Here is a 21,453-nt window from a genome sequence, read left to right as displayed (position 1 = left end):
AATGAATTCAATGTAAAATCGTTCTGTCGCGATTTCACAAATGGAGAGGTCCATCAAAAGTATTAATACGAGTGATGAAAATCTAAATTAGATTTTATTCTTAACGATAAATAGGTGGCGGTGAATCGTCGGAAACATTACTAGCAGTAGACTTTTGTTGTTTAGATTGAAAATATTCTGCCAAGGAGTTCATGGTTTTCCTAGCAACTGATTCCTCACCGCACCAATCGATGCTAACAGATTTCCTACCTAACGTCGAAGTTTTGTTACCAATTTCCTCCCATTCGCCTAACAGATGTAACAACAAATCTTTCGTATTGGCTGGCTCATCTAAGTTCAAACTTTTATGTAAATCACGTAAATTCGATATCCTAGGTACATCTCTGCTAGTCTCACCGAAGGAATGTTTAACCCTGTTACGTCTCCACGGTGGTGTTAAATCAATATCATTATTTTTATCGGATTTCATAGATTTCGTTTGATCGTTTTGTACCCTAATCGAACTGCTGGTCGTACTCGAACTATCGTCATTTAAACTGTTATCTTCGGAATCGTTTTTGTTGAAAGAAAACATTTTATCCTCGATAGCTTTTTTTCTTCTGAACGAGGCAAACATATTCATCGAATGATTTTCAATCGAATTATTGTAACGATCCAAATTACGATTACTGTGAAAAGTAGTCCCATTGAGTTTCCTCTGTCTAGTTAAACTTGACAATTTTTCCGTAATCTCGTTAGCCTCCAACGTCGTCTGTTTCAAATGATTAGTTTTCGATTGCTTGCCGGATCTTCCAGACGATTTATCCTTATCTACGATAATACTCGTAGCAGCACCAAAATTAGAATCGGTATTACCACGAGCAAGAACGTTATTGTCATCATTTCCTTGACCAGTTTCGATACCACCAGCAATGGTACGCAAATGTTCCGACAATTTAATGATCTCTTCAGCCAATACTATTTGACTAGCCTGATCGCGTGATTTATTTCTTGCAGTACCTTCCGAAGCCCTTCTTTCTAAAGCCAACCCAATACTGGGGACGTTCAAAAACGATGGGGAATTACTGAACTCGGTTTCAGATGATCCCATACTACAAATACTTTCCCTAGGTGACGGACTTTGCGCACGCAACGATACAGCTTCTTCTAAATCGTTCCAAGTATTGAATTTAGATACATTTTGCATCGTGTCTATGATGTATGGACTATCAGGATGCTCTCTCCAACGTTCGACGAACAGTCTCAAATTGTCCTTGGTTAAATCTAGATTTTCTTCTTCCCTCGACGATGTTAATATTTCATCATCGTTCGATCGTTCTTTCTCTAATTTTGTTGGCATAGTCAACGTGGCTTTTTTTTCTTCCAGGATCAAAGGATTATTATTATCCCTTTTGACCAACCAACGATGTTCACGACATTCGGATGCCGTTGCACGTTTTCTGAAAATATTCAACAGGACTCTTCGTGAATTATGCTTTTGCTTTTTTTAATTATAACTCTTACATTCTCTCTCTCTCTCTCTCTCTCTCTCTTTCTTTCTCTCTTTCTCTTTCAAGTTTACGAGCTCTAGTCGTTTTTCTTTTTTTCTCTTTTTCTTCGAGATAATTTATCACTTCGGATGTGTGACGACGAAGAGAGACTGTTCGTTCAAAACGTGGAGAAAAGCAACGGCGACAATTTATCAACCGGCGTCAGAATTCAATTTCTTATTGAAATTAAATGATGTACAGGGTGTAATATTCATTGAGAAACGTTTTAATAGGTTTTTTTTGTATTAATTATGATCTGACGTTGAAACTTTCAGACCCCTTTTTTAAACTGTTACTCGTTCACTTTCTACAACTCTTTCCAAAGTGTTAGATTTATTTCTACTATAATTCTAATGCAAATTATTTTCTAAACTAAACAAGCTTGATTTCTATTATTAGCATAAGCAAAATGAATGATTAGCTTATTGGTATTTTTATTACAACAACGACAAGATTACTTGGACAAACTTTATCTTGCTATTACATCAACAACCATAAGTGGGCCATAAATAAGTGGCTCACCTTGTATATTTTTTCTTATTATATCAGATTCTCTTATGCGAATAACAAATGAGATTGAAGAAAGTGAACGACAGGCAATAAATGAGCTTTTCCAAACGTTCCAATACGACAACATGTTTTTGTTCAAAGAGAAAAAGAAAAAATAAGAGAAAGAGAGAGAGAGAGAGAAAAAGAGAGACAAAAAAATTTCTCAACAGAAGTTATTATTAAAATAACTAAAATTAAAGTTTTCTAAATATTTCTAGAGAATCCGAATTCATTTGTTAACAATAAAATACACGAGACGTGGGTCAAAAGTTATTAAGTGATTTTCAAAATGTAATTACATTACATAATTATTTCCAACCAATTGAGAGAGAAGTGGAACAAAATTTCCAAAGCTTAACTCGTTGTAATAATAAATATTTGTAGAGATATAAGAATTGATTGATATTGAAAATCACGTAAAAATGTTGTGACCCTAATCCTGTATATTTGTAATTGTATTTTTATATATAGATATACACGTATACCTACTCTTTATCTTTGATTAATAGACACCTGATAAAGTCTTTTGCATCTTCCGATATGTCAGTAAATGCTTCGTGATCGAAATCGTATTTAGCTATGGTGACATTAGCCATGGTTTCGATATCCGTGTCACCCATGAATGGTGACAATCCTGATAATCTGTAAACACAAGTATATTTTATAATTTATATTTATATTTATAAATCTTATTCTTTCATATACCCAAATAATTGTCAAATGTAAAATGAATTCCGCATGCTCACAGTACATAACAAATGACACCAATGCTCCACATATCAGTTCCAAAACCAATCTGATCGAAATTAACGACTTCAGGTGCTACGAATTCCGGTGTACCAAACAATACTTGAAGTTTTTTGTTAGGATCATAATCCCTGGCCAATCCAAAGTCAATGATTTTGATTCTGTTACCTTCTTTCGTCAAGCATAGAATATTTTCCGGCTAGAAAAATGAACGATCATTATTAATTGTAACAATGCAACTATCATTAAACTATTTCAAATTAGTATCTAAATGAAATTACCTTTAAATCAAGATGTAAAATTTTCTGAGCATGGATGAATTCAATCCCCTCGCAAATTTGTCTCATGAAAACGGCGCAACTACGTTCGGTTAATAAAAAATCATCGTCGATAACCCTTTCGAAAAGTTCACCTCCTTCGATTCTGCAAATTTGATAACACATCCGTTTTTGGGATCCCTTGCAATTACTTGAATAAATTTGAACACACGTTTATGGGACGTGTTTTAATAGTAATCTCATTGAATGTTTTTCTCAAACATTTATCAATTGGGATTAAACGTGTTACGTTTGTGAATGTATTGTAATGTGTGTGTATGTGTGTTGTAGATGTATTTATGTGTATCGATTGATAATTGTATGACTCGTTGATCACGTTCGAAGAAGAAAAACGTACAGTTCCAAAATAACATAAATTTGTTTGCCAGTGTCGATAGCATCATAAAGTTGAATCAATCTTGGATGTTGAAGTCTTCTCATAATATCGACTTCCCTCTCGACAGATCTACGATCTTCCTTCTTGGATACGTTAACCACTTTAGCAGCCAAAGATAAGCCGGTCTTCTTTTCCTTGCATCGATAAACCGTGCCAAATTTTCCTCTGTAACAAAATATCTTTTCTCGTATTTTTATCTAACGAATCAATCAACAATTACATTGTCATTTTGATCCAATCATTAACATTAACAAACATTTGATCAATCTTGCTAATTACATTCTTCAAAATTTCTAAATTCAAGTATTTCAATTTTACAATTTAATTTTGCGTTCCTCGTTGTATTTTGTTTTAAGTGCGCGTGTATATATAACGAAGATAAATTCATTTTGCAATATGTATTTGCTTATTGATTTATTATTTATTATTCGACAGATTTTATGAAAAATATAATAATGTAATAATTTAATCTAGATTATATTATATATAATGGCAACCCCCCGAATTGTAATTTGTTTCGCATGGATGATTCTAACAGCAGACATAGCATAAATTCGACGAGAGAGAGAGAGAATGCATGTTATTTTGCATAGAATGCAGAAAATTTTCGATACTTCCTGTCATCGTTGTCGTGCCAAAGCTTCTCCTCAGGGACGTCTTCTAATACATGACGCGTATCAACACGAGTATAAAGGGGGATCGTTTAAGACATTAATCAAAATACAAATATTTCAAATAATTTTACATTTTTCATTTCATTCTTTTTTTTTTCCTCTTTCATATTGCTTCTTACATTTCATCTAATTTAATAGCAAATTGTTCAACAATTGCCAACAATTAATGACATTGTTTGAATATAATTTCAAAGACATTTATAATAACAATAATTAATATCTATACATATTCATTTATTAATAACTTTGAACCCATCCAGTTGGATTCTTTCAACTAAATATTTGTTATTTTTCTTTTTCGCAAAAGCTTCCAATAAGTTTCAAAATTGATTCCGTTCTATTTTAATGGTTATAATAAGTAAAAAGCAAAAGAAAAAAGAAAAAAAGAAATAATAATAATAAAAAGAATTGTGCGTAGCAAATGGGGATGGGGATGGGGTCTAAAGGAAGTGCCAAAACTCCTCCTCCTCCTCCTCCTCCTCCCCAGTGGCGTAGGTAAAAGGTATTTTGACGTTAACAAGAGAGAGAAAGAGAAAGAGAAAAAGGAAAGAGACAAAGAATGATGGTGTAATATCTAGAAGACGGTTTCTCCTTGTCACGAAGCCAAGTTAGTGAGTCAGTGAGTTAGTAGAGCATATCTGAGGCGCCAGGGTCGGCTCAAGGAATCATCTAGCATGTGTTCCCTGACATGCTTTGCCAATGCACGCAACACAACTAGGCCTAAGGAAATACTGAATGAACCCACTTCTCGTTACATCTCTTTCCACGAATAAAAACTTTAATTCTTTAACCGAATTTTGCAATGCATTCAAACAAATTTCATTTAACAATGCAATGTGTTGTATTATTTATTATAAAAGTTGGACTAACATTTGGCCTCAGTTATAGGATATGTATATTAATTATAAGTATTGTTTAATAAGTTTAACAATATGTATGCTGCAAGAAATTATTCAATGGAATATTGTCTTGTCGTGGTGTTAGTTATATGTATATTCAAATATTGTTTATTCTATAATACTGTGATACTAGTAGATCCAACCCAATACAGTGCTATTATAATATTATATAATTAGATCGCATTCTTGTTAATATAGATTGAAAATAATGTTAATAAATTCCAAGATTATTTATTGGACAACCCAATAGTAATAGATGACCCCATATTAGATCATACTCCTGTACATTTAAATATGTATCACTGTATTACACTAATAACATTAGAACCTAATAGAATACTATTCCCATACTAGACTGCAATCTTGCACATTTGACTTGCTAAATACTATTTCAACAAATTCCATATCGAAACATATTGCAACAATAATTCTTTCGTTATTGATATTCCTTCAAAATGAATAACACAAAACAATGGCAAATAAAATAGATGACTAATAATAGAAAAAACAAATTGATATATTTAAAGAGTTTTCTAAAAGATAGGAGGAACCTTCAGACTAAATCTCTAGCCCTAACAAAAACCCTTTTTATATTTAGGTCTTTGAAGAAAACCGCGTGTCAGGAATGACGCTTCCGAACAACGCCGGTTGTTGGGAGTTGACGCACGACCTATGTAAATATATATATATACATATACACGTCACTAACTCGTGTACGAAAAACGCATTATTTATAGGACAGCAAGGAGAGAGACCTTGATTACCGAACAAGAGGAAGTGGTGGTGAAGCGAAGAGAGGAGAGAAAAGAAGAAAACCTCCAATCACCAGAGTTTTGTGCTTACCATTTTGTCGTTATCGTTTCAAATCCAACATTCCAAACCTCCCACCATTTTTTACTCCCCCTCAACCCCTCAACCCTAACTCCTGACTTCATGTTATTCTCTTTCTCTCTTATATATATGTATGTGTGTATGTTTATATGCGTGTTTCTCTTTTTGGTTTTATTTTATTTTCATTCCATATTTTCAATTTTATTTGTATTTTATATATTGATCGATATTGTTAGTTTTTTTCAAAGAATGCAACGGTGTTATTTTTTTGTTCGTCGAGAGAGATTACTCGCGTTTCGTTTAGGTTTATATTAATTTTTTGTAATTTAGTTTAGATAAGATTCGCGATAAACGTCCACAAATTGATTTCACATTTAATATATTGTTATTTTTGATTTAATTTATTATTTTCTTTTTGTTAGTATAAAAGACAGATATAATAATATGTGATATTCTTCGTCACGATCTATGGATCCTCGCCAAAGTACGATCTCGCGTGTGTGTGTGTGCGTGAAAAACACACGACGAAAAGCATTAGTCTTCAAATTCATTTATTTTCGACTCACATCGTAGCAATTACATAATAATTAATGTCGTTGAACCGAATCAACCCTTTTTCCTTTTACCAAAATTAAATTCGAAATGAAAATTAATAAAGAAATGATCTCGAAGATAAACCGATCTATTGAAATCTATGAACAAACAAAAATAAAAAACAATTCCTTAAACAAAATTACTTTGCTTTGTATTACTCGTATGCATGTGATATTTATATCTGTGGGTGTATACGTGCGCGTAGATGTTTTTTTTAAACCTTTCGATAATAGTTCGTCATTGACATTCAAAATCTTTGGCAATGATCCATAGATCATTGAAGATCGATTTTTTTCCAATCAATTTTATTCCCAATTGTATTTTAATTAACTATCCGATATATTAGAATTATATTTTTCATTCTAATTCGATCATAAATTCTATTTATTATGATAAATTAACACACGCGAATATTTGATATTTAAATTATGTTGATTATTGGATCATAAAAAGAAATAATTGTTAATATGCGAGAAAATAGATTTTCTTATTGAACTCGAGCAGGCTGTTAAGACATGATCGTAAACGAACACTTCCGGTTCTTGTATAACTTTCCTATGTATACATATAAACGTAAAGACTCTTCCCTTTCTCTCTCTCTCTCTTTCTTTCACATCTGTATAATATTCTTGCATGATGCATCACGCCAAAAATTTCCCCCAAAAAATGTCGATAAAACTTTGTCCACCTCGTGCTTATGCTATCTTATGTTATTTTAAAAATAATTCAATAAAACAGTTGTAGAAAGACTCGGTACGAAGAAAGCACGCACTGTGAATACAAATACGGATTGATTGCACAAATGTTACTTTGGTATGCATGTATACTAAGTGTATCTTCGTGTATGTGCGTATACACATATACCATCACTGTGTCTGTCTCTCTATATTTTTTTTCAAGTCCCATCTGTCTATACAAAAGCATGCCATGAATTTTCTGCAACGTTAAATCATTTTAAATTTAGTTGTAATAATAAATTTATCCTCGTATATATAATTTACGTTTTGCATAAAACCGTATATGCACTTTGCGCGTATATACGAAAACAATGTTGGAAATAATTAATATTAATAATTTATATTTTGTCTTGCAAATTATTTTTCAAAATAAAACGATATATATTATATATTTTTTCAGTTTAATTTAATATCGGATTAATTATTTGAAGAATGTGTGTTGTGTTTACAAATTATTTAGAGCACTGTATGTGTGTGTGTGCGCGCACGCTCGCACACACGCTAGTTCAATGATCATCTCCGTGGTGATTAAAAATGAATTCAAGTATCAAAATTGATCCTTGGCATAATATTTTCTTGACAAGCTAAATAATGATTATGATTATAACTGTGATGAAATTTATTTGATTAAACTTACCGACCAATTTCTGATTGGATGTCATATTGTTCATTAAATTCAACTCCTCGACGTACTCTAACGTCCCTGTACGGGAAACTGGGTTCCAATTCTGAAAATATTTCACATTTTTCTTAATTACAGACTTGTGTCTGTGTCCTGTGTGCGTAGAATCGAAGAGTTCTTTTCTTTCCCGCCTTTTTTAAATTGTTATATAATATTTGAAATTCATTAACAAGATAAAGAGAAAAAAACAATGATCTTACCGCCAACAGGATCGGTTTCATCGACTCGTATCATCCTTCCTTGGATTCAATTAAATTCTATTTGAAAAAATCCTCGATCCAACGAGAACGACCACCAATCAACAACAAAACCACCCCCAAAAATGTAACAGTTCTTCACATACACGCACGGAAAAGAACAAAATCAAAGCAGGGTAAGGAATAGGGGAATAAAAAAAAAGAGGAAAAAATTAAATAATATCCGATCTTCCTCCTAGCTTCTTCTTCTTCTTCTTCTTCTTCTTCTTTATCGGATATAGAAAATATAAAAAATGAAGAACTTGGCCGCGTGCAAAATGATGGGAGACACGTGAGAGAGATCTGGTTCACCCTAAGGACGATTATCGACTAAGTTCCTTCTCTCTCTCTCTCTATCTTTCACATACACACACACACTCTCTCTCTCTCACTCTCACTCTGAATGTTCCTTAGAATCTGTGTATGCGTATGTATGAATGTAATTTTGTTAATGTTAGTTGTCCATGGGTACTGAGACCCGGTGAGGAGACGGTTCTTCTTGTTGTTCCTCTTCTTCTTCTTCTTCTTCTTCTCGGCTCAGACGAATTTAGATTTTCGGCGGACGCCGCGGATTCTGCTGATGATCGGGTGGGTCACGTGGTTCTTCTTGCCTTTTTGCCCCCACCATCATTTTATATCTATCTTTCTCCTTTCCTCTTTATCATTTTGCATATACCTGTTGCAACAAGCCAAATATTATTATTAGTTATTGTTATTATTATTATTGTTGTTCTAACATACAATCGTTACATACGATCAGTCGCAAAAATATTCGTGTATTTTTATTATTACTTTTTAAACAATCTATATTTTATTCTAATACTATAATCATTGTAATTTCTTCTTTTTTATTCCATTTGTACCTGCTGGAATGGGCAGCCATTTTGGTTTCCAATAACTTTCATTACAAACCATTCTATCCGTTCCTCTTTCTCTTTTTTTCTTACTATTCTGTAATATAAACATACACGTATGTAATACATAATATTTTTTTTAATGAAATAATATTAAATAGTATTAAATAATATACTTATAAAATTATGATAGCATTGAAAGTTCACAATGGAGGAATCTTTATGACAAGATCTAATGCTGAAAGTATTTGCTCCAATTACGACTACACTCCTGATGACCTACTTTACAATGTTCTATTCCGGTTACACTTATGTTAGTATCGATATTCAAACAGTTTTTCCTATTCGGTTCTAAAAACACATATAACAGCAGATGATGATGATGATGATGATGATGTACTACAAAATTTTAATTAAAATCTTTCATTAAGTTTTTATCATTATTATCATTATAATTCTTATGATTATTTCTTCAATTTAAACGTATATAATTCACATGTAATCTTTGTCAAGGATATTATATCTCTTTTAATGTTTCCCTCAAAATTCAATATGAATTTATATTTCAAATTTCAAACACCACACTCTCTTCCGCATTTCGTTGTTGACATTCATTACGAATTACTTTTGGCAAGAATATTTGTTACTTGTTTCTTTATTGCGCGCATTCCTTTCTTTCAAATATATATATATATAAATTCGAATTGTAACTAATTTACATAAACTCACTTAACTAATGTAATACAATTTTCTTTTTATATAACCTATCAAACATTTTTATATTCAATTATTTCTAATAATATATAATATATAATATATAATATAAAAATACATATATATCAATATACGTATATATCAATTTTGACTCGTTTTCATATCTTTTATTACAATATTAATTAAACATAACTTTAATACTTAAATATTAAAGTTTTTTCTATTTAAATAAATATAAACAACTAATCGCCATTTAAATTGATTTCAGAATCGTTCCACCAATCACGTATCGATCAGTGTTACCAACTTACTTTAAAAAATTATTTTTTAGAATTACAATTTACGTTGGCAGCACTACCAAAACAATAACACAAGCTCTCATGTGTGCTTCTCATGTATGAAACATTATTGAAACTTAATTATTATGATTAATTAATATATAAATTTTAGAATTATTATTGTTAGAAATTAATAACAAAATGTCCGGAGCAATGAGACAATTGGAAGAACGTCAACTTCCAACAGAAATTACTATAATGAAATGGTCACCTAAAATGGATTTGTTAGCAGTTGCCAATGTTAAAGGTGAACAATTTAACTTCATTACAATGAATTATTTTATAAAACAATAAACAATACAATGGATAGATTATGTGTAAAGATTGTTTCAGGTGAAGTTGCATTGCACAGATTAACTTGGCAAAGGGTATGGTTGTTGAGTCCGCAAAATGAGTCTGACACATCTGTAAACTTAACGTGGAGACCGGATGGCAAATTACTGGCTGTTTGTTACGAATGTTCCAAACTTTTCTGTCTCGTTGATATCGAGAATAAGAATATTATATACAAAGTACAATTGTCAATACAAAATTCTATTACAAGTATAACGTGGCTGCCATTGATGAATACAGAGTGCGATAACTTTGTCAGTAATAAAAGTAACGTTTCCTCTACTGGTAATTATCTTCCTTCATTGCCTAGTTTAAATCGTAACATTGGTCAAGAGTCGGAACGCAAGGAACTTCTTTCGCAAACTTTAGATATTTTATTCGTAAGTTTAATATTCGTTTCTGTACAAACCATTTGAGTCCCAGACAAATCGATTGAAAACAAACGTTATTGAAATGCAATTCTTAGTCACTTCACTTGGTATTGATCGACACGATTTTTTTAAAGACACCTGTAACTCAAATGGTTAATATTATTTATTAACAGTTTTAATAGAAGGAAGATTTTGTATATACAAATTTTTTAATTAATTAGCTCGGTAGAGACAATGGAACAGCAATGATGTACGTCTTTGGAATGTTTTACTGTGGAAATATATTTGTGGGAAACGGTACGATTATTGAAATCAGCGGAGGATCTGGTAAACCTATTTGGATTACTTGGAAAGATAACAACAGCATTGTCGTTAACAGATATTCCTGTCCATTACTTGAAAAAAGTTCTGCATTTCTAAAGGTCATGATTTTAAAAGATTTATTTATCTTGTATCATTTACGATTAGAAAACGCATTACTTTTATTTATTTATCTATTATTAGGTAGCTCAAGCGCAAGCGAACATAGAATGTTTGATGGATTATCTCTCGCGTACGTTAATGGCTATTTCTGAAGCTTGGGAGACGATTATTTCAGAGATGGACGATAAACTTGCTCGATATGCTGAAAGCAATCCGCCTGGTGCAGTCGCAGCAGATTTTTTAGAATTATTGATGATTGGCATACCGACACAAAATTTAGAAAACTTTCTATTGCGTGATCTAACCGAGAAAGGTTTGAAAAAGTTAGGTCACAGTATCGAGATGTGCTACAGCAATATACAGGTTTACAAATATTAATAAAATAAAATGTAATTAAAATGAACTTAGATGATATAATTGTTCATTTTGTACAGAAATTAGTAGTGAAAAATTTGAACAGTGTCGGAATGGCATTGGTCTATCAATTGGCTGAAATTCGTGGTATGGTGAGATTAGGTGGACCTTATGAGTCTCTCGGTCTCAAAAATGAAAGTCTCATAACGAAGGCCCTTCACGCATCTGAAGCTTTCTTAGCCAAGGCTTCTGAAATGAAACAAGTAATCGATCATAGCATGCGGGATTATAAAGCATTTTTTAGGTAAACCTTCTTATCGTTTTTTTCTTTCACAATTAACATTTCTCATTATATTTAAACTCATTTAATTTGTTGTATTATTTAAGATGGTTGTACGTCGAGATCCAAAGATTAACTGATGAAAGAATATCATCAGAAGTAAGTCGTATGAGTCAACAGGAGTTAACGTTCATCGCTGAATTTCTTAAAGGATTTGATAAAATTGAACCAAGCACTGGTAGTAGGAAAGGTGTGAATTTAGAAAAGTTAGGACAATATTTAAGACACGAGCCTTTACAAGCTTGCTTAACACCTGAAGGAAGCGAATGGGCATCCATGTTAAACGAGAATCATTGTCTTCGTGATCATCCGCTTATAATGAAACAAGATTTAAATTTTTCTTTATTACAATCTCATGAAAAACTAGTCAATGCTATACACGACGTATTCGCAGTTGCCTACGAAGATTTGGTTAATCATTTCACAGTATTACAAACATCTTTGGTTCCTACGACAAGCGCATTATCTTCTCAAATAGTTACGAACGATGGTAATTTATTAATAGCAAGTTCCGACGTCGAACGTAAATGTTTACGACTATATCAAATCGAATCGTTGTTCACAAATGCGTCATCCGTTTCTCTATCATTCAAATCCGCTATGATTGATGTTGATAACAAACAAGGTTTGTTAAAAATACTTGTAGTAATATTTAAATACTTTGTTTTTTAACTTAACGATGATTAAAACATTCTTTTTTCTTTATAGGATCTTTCACAACAAAAAGTCCCATTGACAATGCCATAGCTGATTTACAGTTCTACTCTCAAGATTTTCTTAGTCTCCTTTTACTGAACAAACAAAATTATACTTCAACTCTTCTACAGTTACCAACGAGTCATGTAAAATTGTTAGATCATCAAAGCCAATCTATGGTATGTTTAACCGATCTTATGGGTGCCATTTGGCCAAAATCATTTCAAGGTATTTCTGCAAGACGATTGGCTGTTAGCGGTGCTCGAAAAGTAGCAGCAATTCTTAACGAGAATAATAGAAAAATAAGATTACTTGAAACGGAAGTAGAACCAGAAGACGAAGACGACGAAGATGAGGATGGAATTGATGATAATATGATGGATACAACGCCGAGTCTAAATACAACTACTTAATATCCAAAAATATTCGTTTATATTCGTGTTCATACGCTTCATTAACAAAATTCATCATTCTTTTTTCTTTTATAATGAATAATATTGAAAATATTTGTATAGACAAATAATATATGTATATATAGAAATATAATTGATGATTGAAGATATTCTCTAAGAAGAATTTAAAATCTAAAATTAATAAAAAGATTTATTTTTTGTATATACAATAACACGGGTTGCATTGCAAAATTCTATTACAATCTATATATAAATTATTACTTTCTCTTAAGATTTTACAACAGTATAAATTTAATACTGTGCGATTGTTTAACGCGTTTCTCTTTAATTTATTTCGTTCCTCTCTTTTTTTTGTATCTTTGATGTTAACTTATAATAATTTAAAAAATACAATTGAGTTAGATCAATTTATTAAGGTAATCCTTGATCTTTCTGCATTTGATTAAATACCTTAGGAAAATCTATGTCGAGAGTAGGATTTTCTATTCCTCCATCTGCGCTTATGTTTACCATTAAGGTAATCCTTGATCTTTCTGCATTTGATTAAATACCTTAGGAAAATCTATGTCGAGAGTAGGATTTTCTATTCCTCCATCTGCGCTTATGTTTACCATTCCTTGTGCCGGTATAGCTGCAGAAGTGTTTATAATATTTCCTCTAAATCTTTCTGGCGAATTATCTCTCGATTCATTTAAATCTAGAAAAATCTTTGATATCAAATCATTTGTATAAAATAAAAACGTTAACGAAGAACGTAGAGTATTAATTTATGAGACAGGAATATTACCAAAAAATCCTTGATTCCTCTTTCGTTTGACTATTACAATTAAAAGGATAACAGCGACAGCTACGACCACTACCATCACCGCAGCCATTCCTCTCAACAAATTTGTCTATAATAATTAAACAAAAAAAACAAGAAATATACAATAACGAAAATCATAATCGGGTCCTACGTTAAAGATGTATTTGAAAATTACCTCAAAATCATTTTCCCAAACGTCTTCCCAATTTTTCTTAACTATTAATTCAACGACATGAACATTAACGGAAGAATGATCGTTCAAACCTCTGGAAACACATTTATAAAAACCAGCTTCGGCAGTTGATACTCCCTATCAATAAATTAATATTTTCTTTAAGTTAATTAAATATTTAATATGAAGCAAAATCAAATGATAACAATTACCCTGATATAAAGTGTGCCGGTTAACACTTCATAATTATATTTATTGACATCGATAGGATTTCCTGGACCGATAATACGACTGTCATCGGTAAGCTGCCAAAACATAAATCGATGTTGATCGTCGTTACTTTGACATGGAAGTTGAGCTAAATGACCAACTGCAACTTCTTCGACTGTAACCACTGCATTGGCTACACCTTTTCTATGTAAAACCATGGATAAATAGAAAAGTAAAAGTATTTGCATTGCCACCTACAAGAAAAATAATACATCAAACAATTATTTAAAATAGTTGTAGCGTAAAAGAACAACAGGAACGAAATCTAACAAATTGTTAGATTCAATAAAACAGCACTTAATAATTCTATATTACAAGTAACAATAAAAAAGACAGAAGTAAGACAGCACCACGATGATATTACATTACACGTTATAACTGCACTGACATTACAAGAATATCTATGCTATGATATTAATAGATCTTCCATGGCAATGGAGCAATTACATTCTAATTACATTGATCACCTTCATTGCCAGAACTTTCAGACAGTAAAACCAGTTTGCATAATTCAGATAAGTAGGAGAATAATTAATCCGTGTGTAACACTAAGCAAAATACTTTTTTATCAATAAAACTATATTACGTAACAACTCAAGGATTATTTTCCTTATTTTTGTTTCTTTTTAAGTATAGAATTTCTCACCATTTTTTAAATATATAACACAATGAAGTCTTTCTTTGAAAATGTTAGGAGAGTATCTTAAATATTTAAACGAATGGATTACTTTGAAAGAATGATTATGTTCTAACTTGATAACTTTCAAAGTTTCTACTATGAAGATTGCCACCAAGTTACTTATTTATAACTGCGTTATAGCTATCCTTGTGTAATAGAGAGAGTATTTATAGGATACCAGATGGCATCTTGTGATCACAACATTTCAACGCTCTCTCTCTCTTGCTATATATATATATATATTTTTTATATTATCGTATTAAATTTTATAACATTAGAGTTCAAGTTTGACGTCTGAAGTTCACATTAACGTAAACATACAATTTCATGAAGAAAACAACGATAGTCCAAAAATATTTTTTCAAGATAAATTATCCTATACGTATCAACGTAACTTACATTTTATGAAACAGCCATGAAACCCAAGTTAAAGTCCGGTTATTGTCAGTATCTACAGTGTTTAATTAAATGAATGAAAACATCCACCGCAAGAATTGGTAAAAGCAACCAAACAGGTGCTAAGAATATTTTGGCTGCGAAATTGAAACTGATAAATTCTAACTTTCCACAAATTAATAATTGTGCGACTACTTTCAAAAGTATTGCGATCATATAACAAACCTGAAACAACATAACAAAATTATAATCAAAAAATATTAATTACTATGTTCTTGATATAATATTGTAATTAAATGTACAATAATATAGACATTTTTAATATAAATCAAAAAAGAAAGAAAATGGACATACTTTTCTACGCAAACTACTATTTCTTCCATTTTTGCAATAGGAGATCAAATTAAAAATGAGATAAATAAATATTATAACATCATATAACCACATAGGTATAAACACTATATACCAATTCCATTGTATTCTTTGATCGAGTCTTAAAACGAGTAATACTAGAAATATTAACAAAATAAACCATGTAAATAATGCACGGTGTATCAGCGGCATTTAAACAATTTTTTTTATTTCAACTATCTTCTAAATATATTGAACCACGTATATATATATACATATATATACATAACAGAAACTTAAATTATTCACATTATTCGAATTCCATTAGACGTAAATTAGAAAAACCATTAGATAAAGAAACCAACATTATTTTAATTTATCCTTTCCTTTAATTTTCGACGATCGAAGCGCGATCTATCGACAAATTTGAATGATTCATTAAAAATCTACTAGATGTCGCTACTTTCCCATAAAAAATGGCGCGAATTTTGAATAACGAAAAAATAAAATAATTTCATATACAAATTCTTAATTAATATTATAAAACTTACTTACAATTCTATTTTTATATGAATACAATACTTATTCATATATAATTCATATATAATTCATATATTTTTCATAAATATATAATTCATATATTTTTTAAATCTAAAATGTACTTTTTTTATCGTTTTTTGTTTTTAAATATAATCTAATAATAAAAATTACAAATCACAGAATTATGTAAATTTACAAATCAAATGTTTATTAAATTTTTATTGATAAATCTATTATGAATTGATCATAGAAAAATTAATATAAAAAGGACACCCGTTAGATGAGCCTTCAGTATGTGACTAATCGAAAATTTTATTCTTTCTTTTCAATCAGTTATTTAATGGACTGTCCAGCGGATGCTGCTACGTTTCACTCACTGGAACTCTCCACAAATATATTTTCTTTTCTATTATTAAAAATTAATTTAAATAAATAACTACAAATTTTCGTATTCTTTTTTATACTGGAGAAAATGGATACAGACAAAGGAATAGAAGAAGAATCGGAAGAGGTATAAATCATTGTAAAATAAGTTATTGAATATACATGTGCATACAATTAGTAAATTGATGTCGCAATTAATTGTGCCATTAGTATCCGAAAATAAAATAAAAGATATATGCGTGCGCGTAAATACACGAGTGCACGTGAAATTTAATAATAAATACATATAACAAATAAATATATAGAGATCGACGTGTCACAAATTGTTGCGATGATATTTGTAAAGATAAAAAACAAGTATATGCATAAATGTGCATATAAATATAAGTGACGTGAGTTTTACAAAAAAAGATAGAATGTTTTAAGATCAAAGTGATTAAAAATAACAAAAAATATTAGGTAATACATAAATTTTCATAAATTAACATAAATAAATTAACATAACCTGTTGCTAATAAAATCCCCATAAATCAACTGTATTTAAATACAATTAAAGTACAATAATGAATTACTAAATAAATTAATTCTCGTCATGTTATTGTATGCTAATATATCATAAATGTTAAATCGATATCGTGATATCGATCAATTAATTTAAATATAATATCATTACCAATTCAAAAAAGAAAATTCGCGCCATTTTTACATAACACCATCTATCCAACATGGCGTCAACGAGACGCGTAATACTTTGACCTCCTATAATAAATAACTCCCATGTTACTTTCGTAATCTAAAATCTTATGTCATACAATTATTGCGTAATTAAGATTAATAGTATAAAGTTAATATAAGAATATCATTTAATTTAGTTAATCTGCAAATAACAAGTTGCTTTAACAATCATGACGATCGAAGAGACCCAAAAAACTCTTACCGCGCCTAACTGGATTCAGGTGTGTAGTTTAAGATCAAGAAATAGTACAAGAAATAGTACAAGAAAAAAGAAAGAAAAAAAAGAGAGAGAAAAAGAGAGAAAAAGAAAATAATACAATGAACGAATCATTTAAAACTCGCGCGTGCACAGACTAATCTAATCTATAAATAATGGCTGGCATAGACAACTGTTCTTAAATCGAGGCTAACGGATTCTATTTTAAAGGGTTAGCGCCCCGTTCTGACCCTTCGTGTCGACTATTCATGTATTAGAAATTTCTACTTGTCTTTCTACACCTCTCTTTCTCACTCATTCACTCACACTATCTCCCTTTCTCTCTCTCTCTCATTTACTTGCATTATCTCTCTTTCACTTACACACACACACTCTCTCTTTTTCTCTCATACTATCTTACTAACTTACTTATATATATATATGTTCTATTCACTTACTACATAGTGGGTATTACACTGTCTGTCTTCGTTTATCTCATGACGTATATAATACTTAGCACTAAAATTTAGAATTCCTTCTATTCTCTATTCTTTACCTGACGAGATAGACGTTTAACTATTTTATCCTAATAATATATATTTTCTTTTATCTCCACCTCTCATATATATATATCATATATATCATATACGTACATATATATATATATATATATATATGTATTTCTCTCTCTTCACCATTTGAAAATCTTTCGTTTAACGAGACACATTCTCTTCTATCGTGACCTTAGTCTCGATCGTTACGATTTTATTACATACTTCGTTGTCTAGCTTTTTAACAAGTGCATTTACCACGTGCAACGGTGAATCACTATGTCGGCATTGCGTACGTTGGTAAGTTATACAACTGTAGAATATTTATTCTCATTTTTATAACTTCTTTTTACAATGATTTACATAAGATTGTTGTCCAATTGATACTTCAATGTTGGATTTAAATATTGATTGGGATTTTGGATACATTTTTTATTTTAAGAATCATTTTTTTTAGATTAGAAAGTGGAAATGATAATGAGGTTGTGCCTAACGCGGAAATCAATGATGGCACAGTAGTTTTTTTATATCTTATTTTATATATAGATAGATAGATATATATAGTTTGTAGATTTATTAAATATTTGCTAACACAATTCTAATAAGTATTTGAATAAAATAAAATATCTATGTGTAATAGAGAAGAAATTGCTACATAGATTAATACTTGTAATTAAATACTTATATATTTTTAGTATCAATGCATAACTCTGACGTAATCCTGAAATTATTATAATTTTATCGATCATCTATTTAAAATATTAATTAATTAGTTGTAACGAATAATATGTTTTTATACGTATTTTAATTAATTTATGGGACAAATATTTCATCACTGGTTCTTTCTTTTAATTTCAGATTTTACCGGTATTGGCTACGGTGGGAACTATACTTGCTGTCACTTTTGCTATTAAATATTATTATACATCTAGAATTGAACAATCAAAGAAGAAAAAACCTCCAGTACTATTACAAGATTCAGTCGTTAAATACAGCGTACCATTGATAAGGAAAGAAATTTTAAGTCACGATACTAGGAAGTTTAGATTTGGTTTGCCTACAGAAAATCATGTTCTCGGTCTTCCCATTGGTCAACATATACATCTGACTACTAAGATCGATGATCAAATAGTCATACGTTCCTACACTCCTGTTTCCAGCGATGATGATCGTGGATACTTCGATCTTGTCATTAAGGTAATTTCATCATTTTTGTAAATCATGTATTACTTAGAAAATATTTCTCTTATCGTAAAGATTTTATTTTATAGGTCTACTTTAAAAACGTGCATCCCAAATTCCCAGAAGGTGGTAAAATGTCTCAGTATTTGGAAGATATGAAGATCGGTGATACCATAGACGTCAGGGGTCCCTCTGGTCGACTCATTTACAAAGGATTGGGGAAATTCTCTATCAAACTTCTCAGGAAGGATCCACCAATTGATTACGACGTCAAGAAGGTTTTTATTTAATCTTTTCATTTTCTCTTACCCTGATACAATATAGAACAATAATTTAATATAATTATATTTTTTTTTTCTAGATTGTTATGTTAGCCGGTGGAACTGGTATAACGCCGATGTTGCAGTTAATCACAGCTATACTAAAAGAGCCGATGGATGGTACCCAAATATCTTTACTGTTCGCGAACCAAACGGAGAAAGATATATTGTTGAAAGATGAATTGGACGACTTAGCCAGAGATTATCAGAATCAATTTAATGTATGGTATACGGTAGATACAGCCAGTGAAAATTGGTATTTCAGTACGGGACATATTAATGCAGATATGATCAAAGAACACATGTACCCACCATCACCCGATACTATTGTATTAATGTGCGGTCCTGTACCAATGATAAACATAGCTTGCAATCCTAATCTTGACAAGTTAGGATACGATAGCAAATTGCGATTCGCTTATTAAAGATGTTTAACGTTTTATTTTATTGCATCAAGTAGATCGTACCTTTAGTACTTTTTATGCTTGTAGCATATTCCTCAAAGTTGATGATACTTTTAAATCAGTTTATATTTTTAAACAGAAATAATATCTCGTACAAGGTGTATCCTAATACGTGTGTAATTTATTTCCAGAGTGTATGTAAAAAATAAAACAAAAAGACAAACCGTAAGCAAAGAAAGTAAGTCGAAGTAAATACGTGTACTAAATTTGATTTGCGTTAAAAAGTTATGGTTATTGTTTGTTTTGAAATATTTCAACAAAGTTTCTTGGTATATGCAATTGGCTTGGAAATAACATCCAAGATATTACGATACACTTTGTACATTGTCATCATTTAGCTGCACAGTTTGTTGGTGTCACCCTTTATTACTAACATTTGTTGTTTAAAACTTTAAGAAATATTTTCTTCTTTTATATATATATATATATTTAAGGGCTTTTGGTAATATCACAGGCATGTCCAAAGACAGTATTTATTTAAGTACATTTTTAAAGCATTTATAATTGTTAATGCTACGACCAATTCATTTGTTAATATAATATAATATTCTTTATTATTAAGTTATTTTGAGGTATGGTGATGCATACACAGCTTACTATTATTCACTTGGATCTGTGCAGCTAAACAAAAAAATAGAAAAAAAAACATTTACGTAAATTAAAATTTATCGTTTAATGGTTACAAAAAAAAAGGGTGCATTTTCTAATAATAATTTTATACATATTTTTTATATATTATACATTTAATACTGCTACTTAATAATCCGTTTTGGGTAAAGAATTTATTTTGATATTACATCGATGATCTTTAAGATAGATAATGCCAAATGTAAAGAAAGTTTTAATAGAGAAATGAAATGTTACACTTTTGTATTGTTAGAAAAAAATGATTCTATTAATTGAATGTTAATCGAATTATTCGAAAATGTATTAGAGTATAAATTATTTCACTATTATCTTTTATTATTATTATTATTATTATTATTATTGTTAAATGATTAATATTATATCGTGTACCCGTATACACGTACATACATATTAGGGTGGTTCTTATTTTGGGTATTTTTGAATTTTTATGCTCCCAGAGACTAATAATATCGTTCGAAATAAATAAGAGAAAATATCCTGCAAGTTTTAAATCTCTATCTTAATTTGTACCTTTGCAATTCAGCAATGCAAGTTTCTTATTTTAAATAACACGAGGTTTTTGACATTGAATAATCAATTTTGTATTCCAATCAAAGTAATTGTTCAACAAATTTGAAACTCTGTAGAATTTATCCTCATAACAGTAGCTATACCTCCGAATTTTTACAAACTTTTAGCTATTATAATTTTGGAGTTGCAGTTAGATGCAAAAAGAAAAACTTCTTTTCTCGT

General features: G+C 30.4%; 4 protein-coding genes and 1 long non-coding RNA gene across 9 annotated transcripts; 2 read left to right on the top strand and 3 right to left on the bottom strand.

The window, feature by feature from the left end:
• Window positions 1–75: 75 nt before the first annotated feature.
• On the bottom strand, window positions 76–8,381 carry LOC122513304 (CBL-interacting protein kinase 9-like). The gene is made up of 7 exons (XM_043629598.1): window positions 8,157–8,381; window positions 7,912–8,002; window positions 3,501–3,704; window positions 3,107–3,248; window positions 2,825–3,024; window positions 2,568–2,720; window positions 76–1,439 (listed from the first exon to the last, which is right to left on the bottom strand). The coding sequence occupies exons 1-7, from the start codon at window positions 8,188–8,190 to the stop codon at window positions 101–103; spliced, it is 2,163 nt and encodes a 720-aa protein (XP_043485533.1). The 5' UTR covers window positions 8,191–8,381; the 3' UTR covers window positions 76–100.
• Window positions 8,382–10,024: 1,643 nt separating this feature from the next.
• LOC122513303 (anaphase-promoting complex subunit 4) lies at window positions 10,025–13,038 on the top strand. The gene is made up of 7 exons (XM_043629597.1): window positions 10,025–10,345; window positions 10,432–10,811; window positions 11,024–11,224; window positions 11,307–11,588; window positions 11,660–11,883; window positions 11,967–12,544; window positions 12,628–13,038. The coding sequence occupies exons 1-7, from the start codon at window positions 10,240–10,242 to the stop codon at window positions 13,026–13,028; spliced, it is 2,172 nt and encodes a 723-aa protein (XP_043485532.1). The 5' UTR covers window positions 10,025–10,239; the 3' UTR covers window positions 13,029–13,038.
• Window positions 13,039–13,200: 162 nt separating this feature from the next.
• Window positions 13,201–15,299, bottom strand: LOC122513328. Of its 2 annotated transcripts, XM_043629653.1 has the most exons (6): window positions 14,922–15,292; window positions 14,218–14,469; window positions 14,009–14,143; window positions 13,816–13,921; window positions 13,634–13,725; window positions 13,201–13,532 (listed from the first exon to the last, which is right to left on the bottom strand). In XM_043629653.1, the coding sequence occupies exons 1-6, from the start codon at window positions 14,922–14,924 to the stop codon at window positions 13,440–13,442; spliced, it is 681 nt and encodes a 226-aa protein (XP_043485588.1). In that variant the 5' UTR covers window positions 14,925–15,292; the 3' UTR covers window positions 13,201–13,439. The 2 variants fall into 2 exon arrangements, with proteins under 2 accessions (XP_043485588.1, XP_043485587.1); XM_043629652.1 differs by having other exon boundaries at window positions 13,479–13,725; window positions 14,922–15,299.
• A 182-nt stretch (window positions 15,300–15,481) lies between these two features.
• On the bottom strand, window positions 15,482–16,163 carry LOC122513353. Its single transcript, XR_006302729.1, has 3 exons — window positions 16,011–16,163; window positions 15,817–15,859; window positions 15,482–15,575 (listed from the first exon to the last, which is right to left on the bottom strand). It is a non-coding gene; the product is annotated as an uncharacterized LOC122513353 (long non-coding RNA).
• Window positions 16,164–16,522: 359 nt separating this feature from the next.
• On the top strand, window positions 16,523–20,999 carry LOC122513326 (NADH-cytochrome b5 reductase 3). Of its 4 annotated transcripts, none has more exons than XM_043629650.1 (5): window positions 17,288–17,581; window positions 18,345–18,407; window positions 18,966–19,304; window positions 19,379–19,567; window positions 19,651–20,999. In XM_043629650.1, the coding sequence occupies exons 2-5, from the start codon at window positions 18,387–18,389 to the stop codon at window positions 20,032–20,034; spliced, it is 933 nt and encodes a 310-aa protein (XP_043485585.1). In that variant the 5' UTR covers window positions 17,288–17,581; window positions 18,345–18,386; the 3' UTR covers window positions 20,035–20,999. The 4 variants fall into 4 exon arrangements, with proteins under 4 accessions (XP_043485583.1, XP_043485582.1, XP_043485585.1 ...); XM_043629649.1 differs by having other exon boundaries at window positions 17,288–17,788; XM_043629648.1 differs by lacking the exons at window positions 17,288–17,581; window positions 18,345–18,407 and adding an exon at window positions 16,523–16,752.
• The last annotated feature ends 454 nt before the right edge of the window (window positions 21,000–21,453 follow it).

Source organism: Polistes fuscatus, unplaced genomic scaffold (assembly GCF_010416935.1).
Source record: "Polistes fuscatus isolate 324 unplaced genomic scaffold, CU_Pfus_HIC Scaffold12, whole genome shotgun sequence".
NCBI classification, from domain to species: domain Eukaryota; kingdom Metazoa; phylum Arthropoda; class Insecta; order Hymenoptera; family Vespidae; genus Polistes; species Polistes fuscatus.
This window is presented reverse-complemented; position numbering and strand designations above follow the sequence as displayed.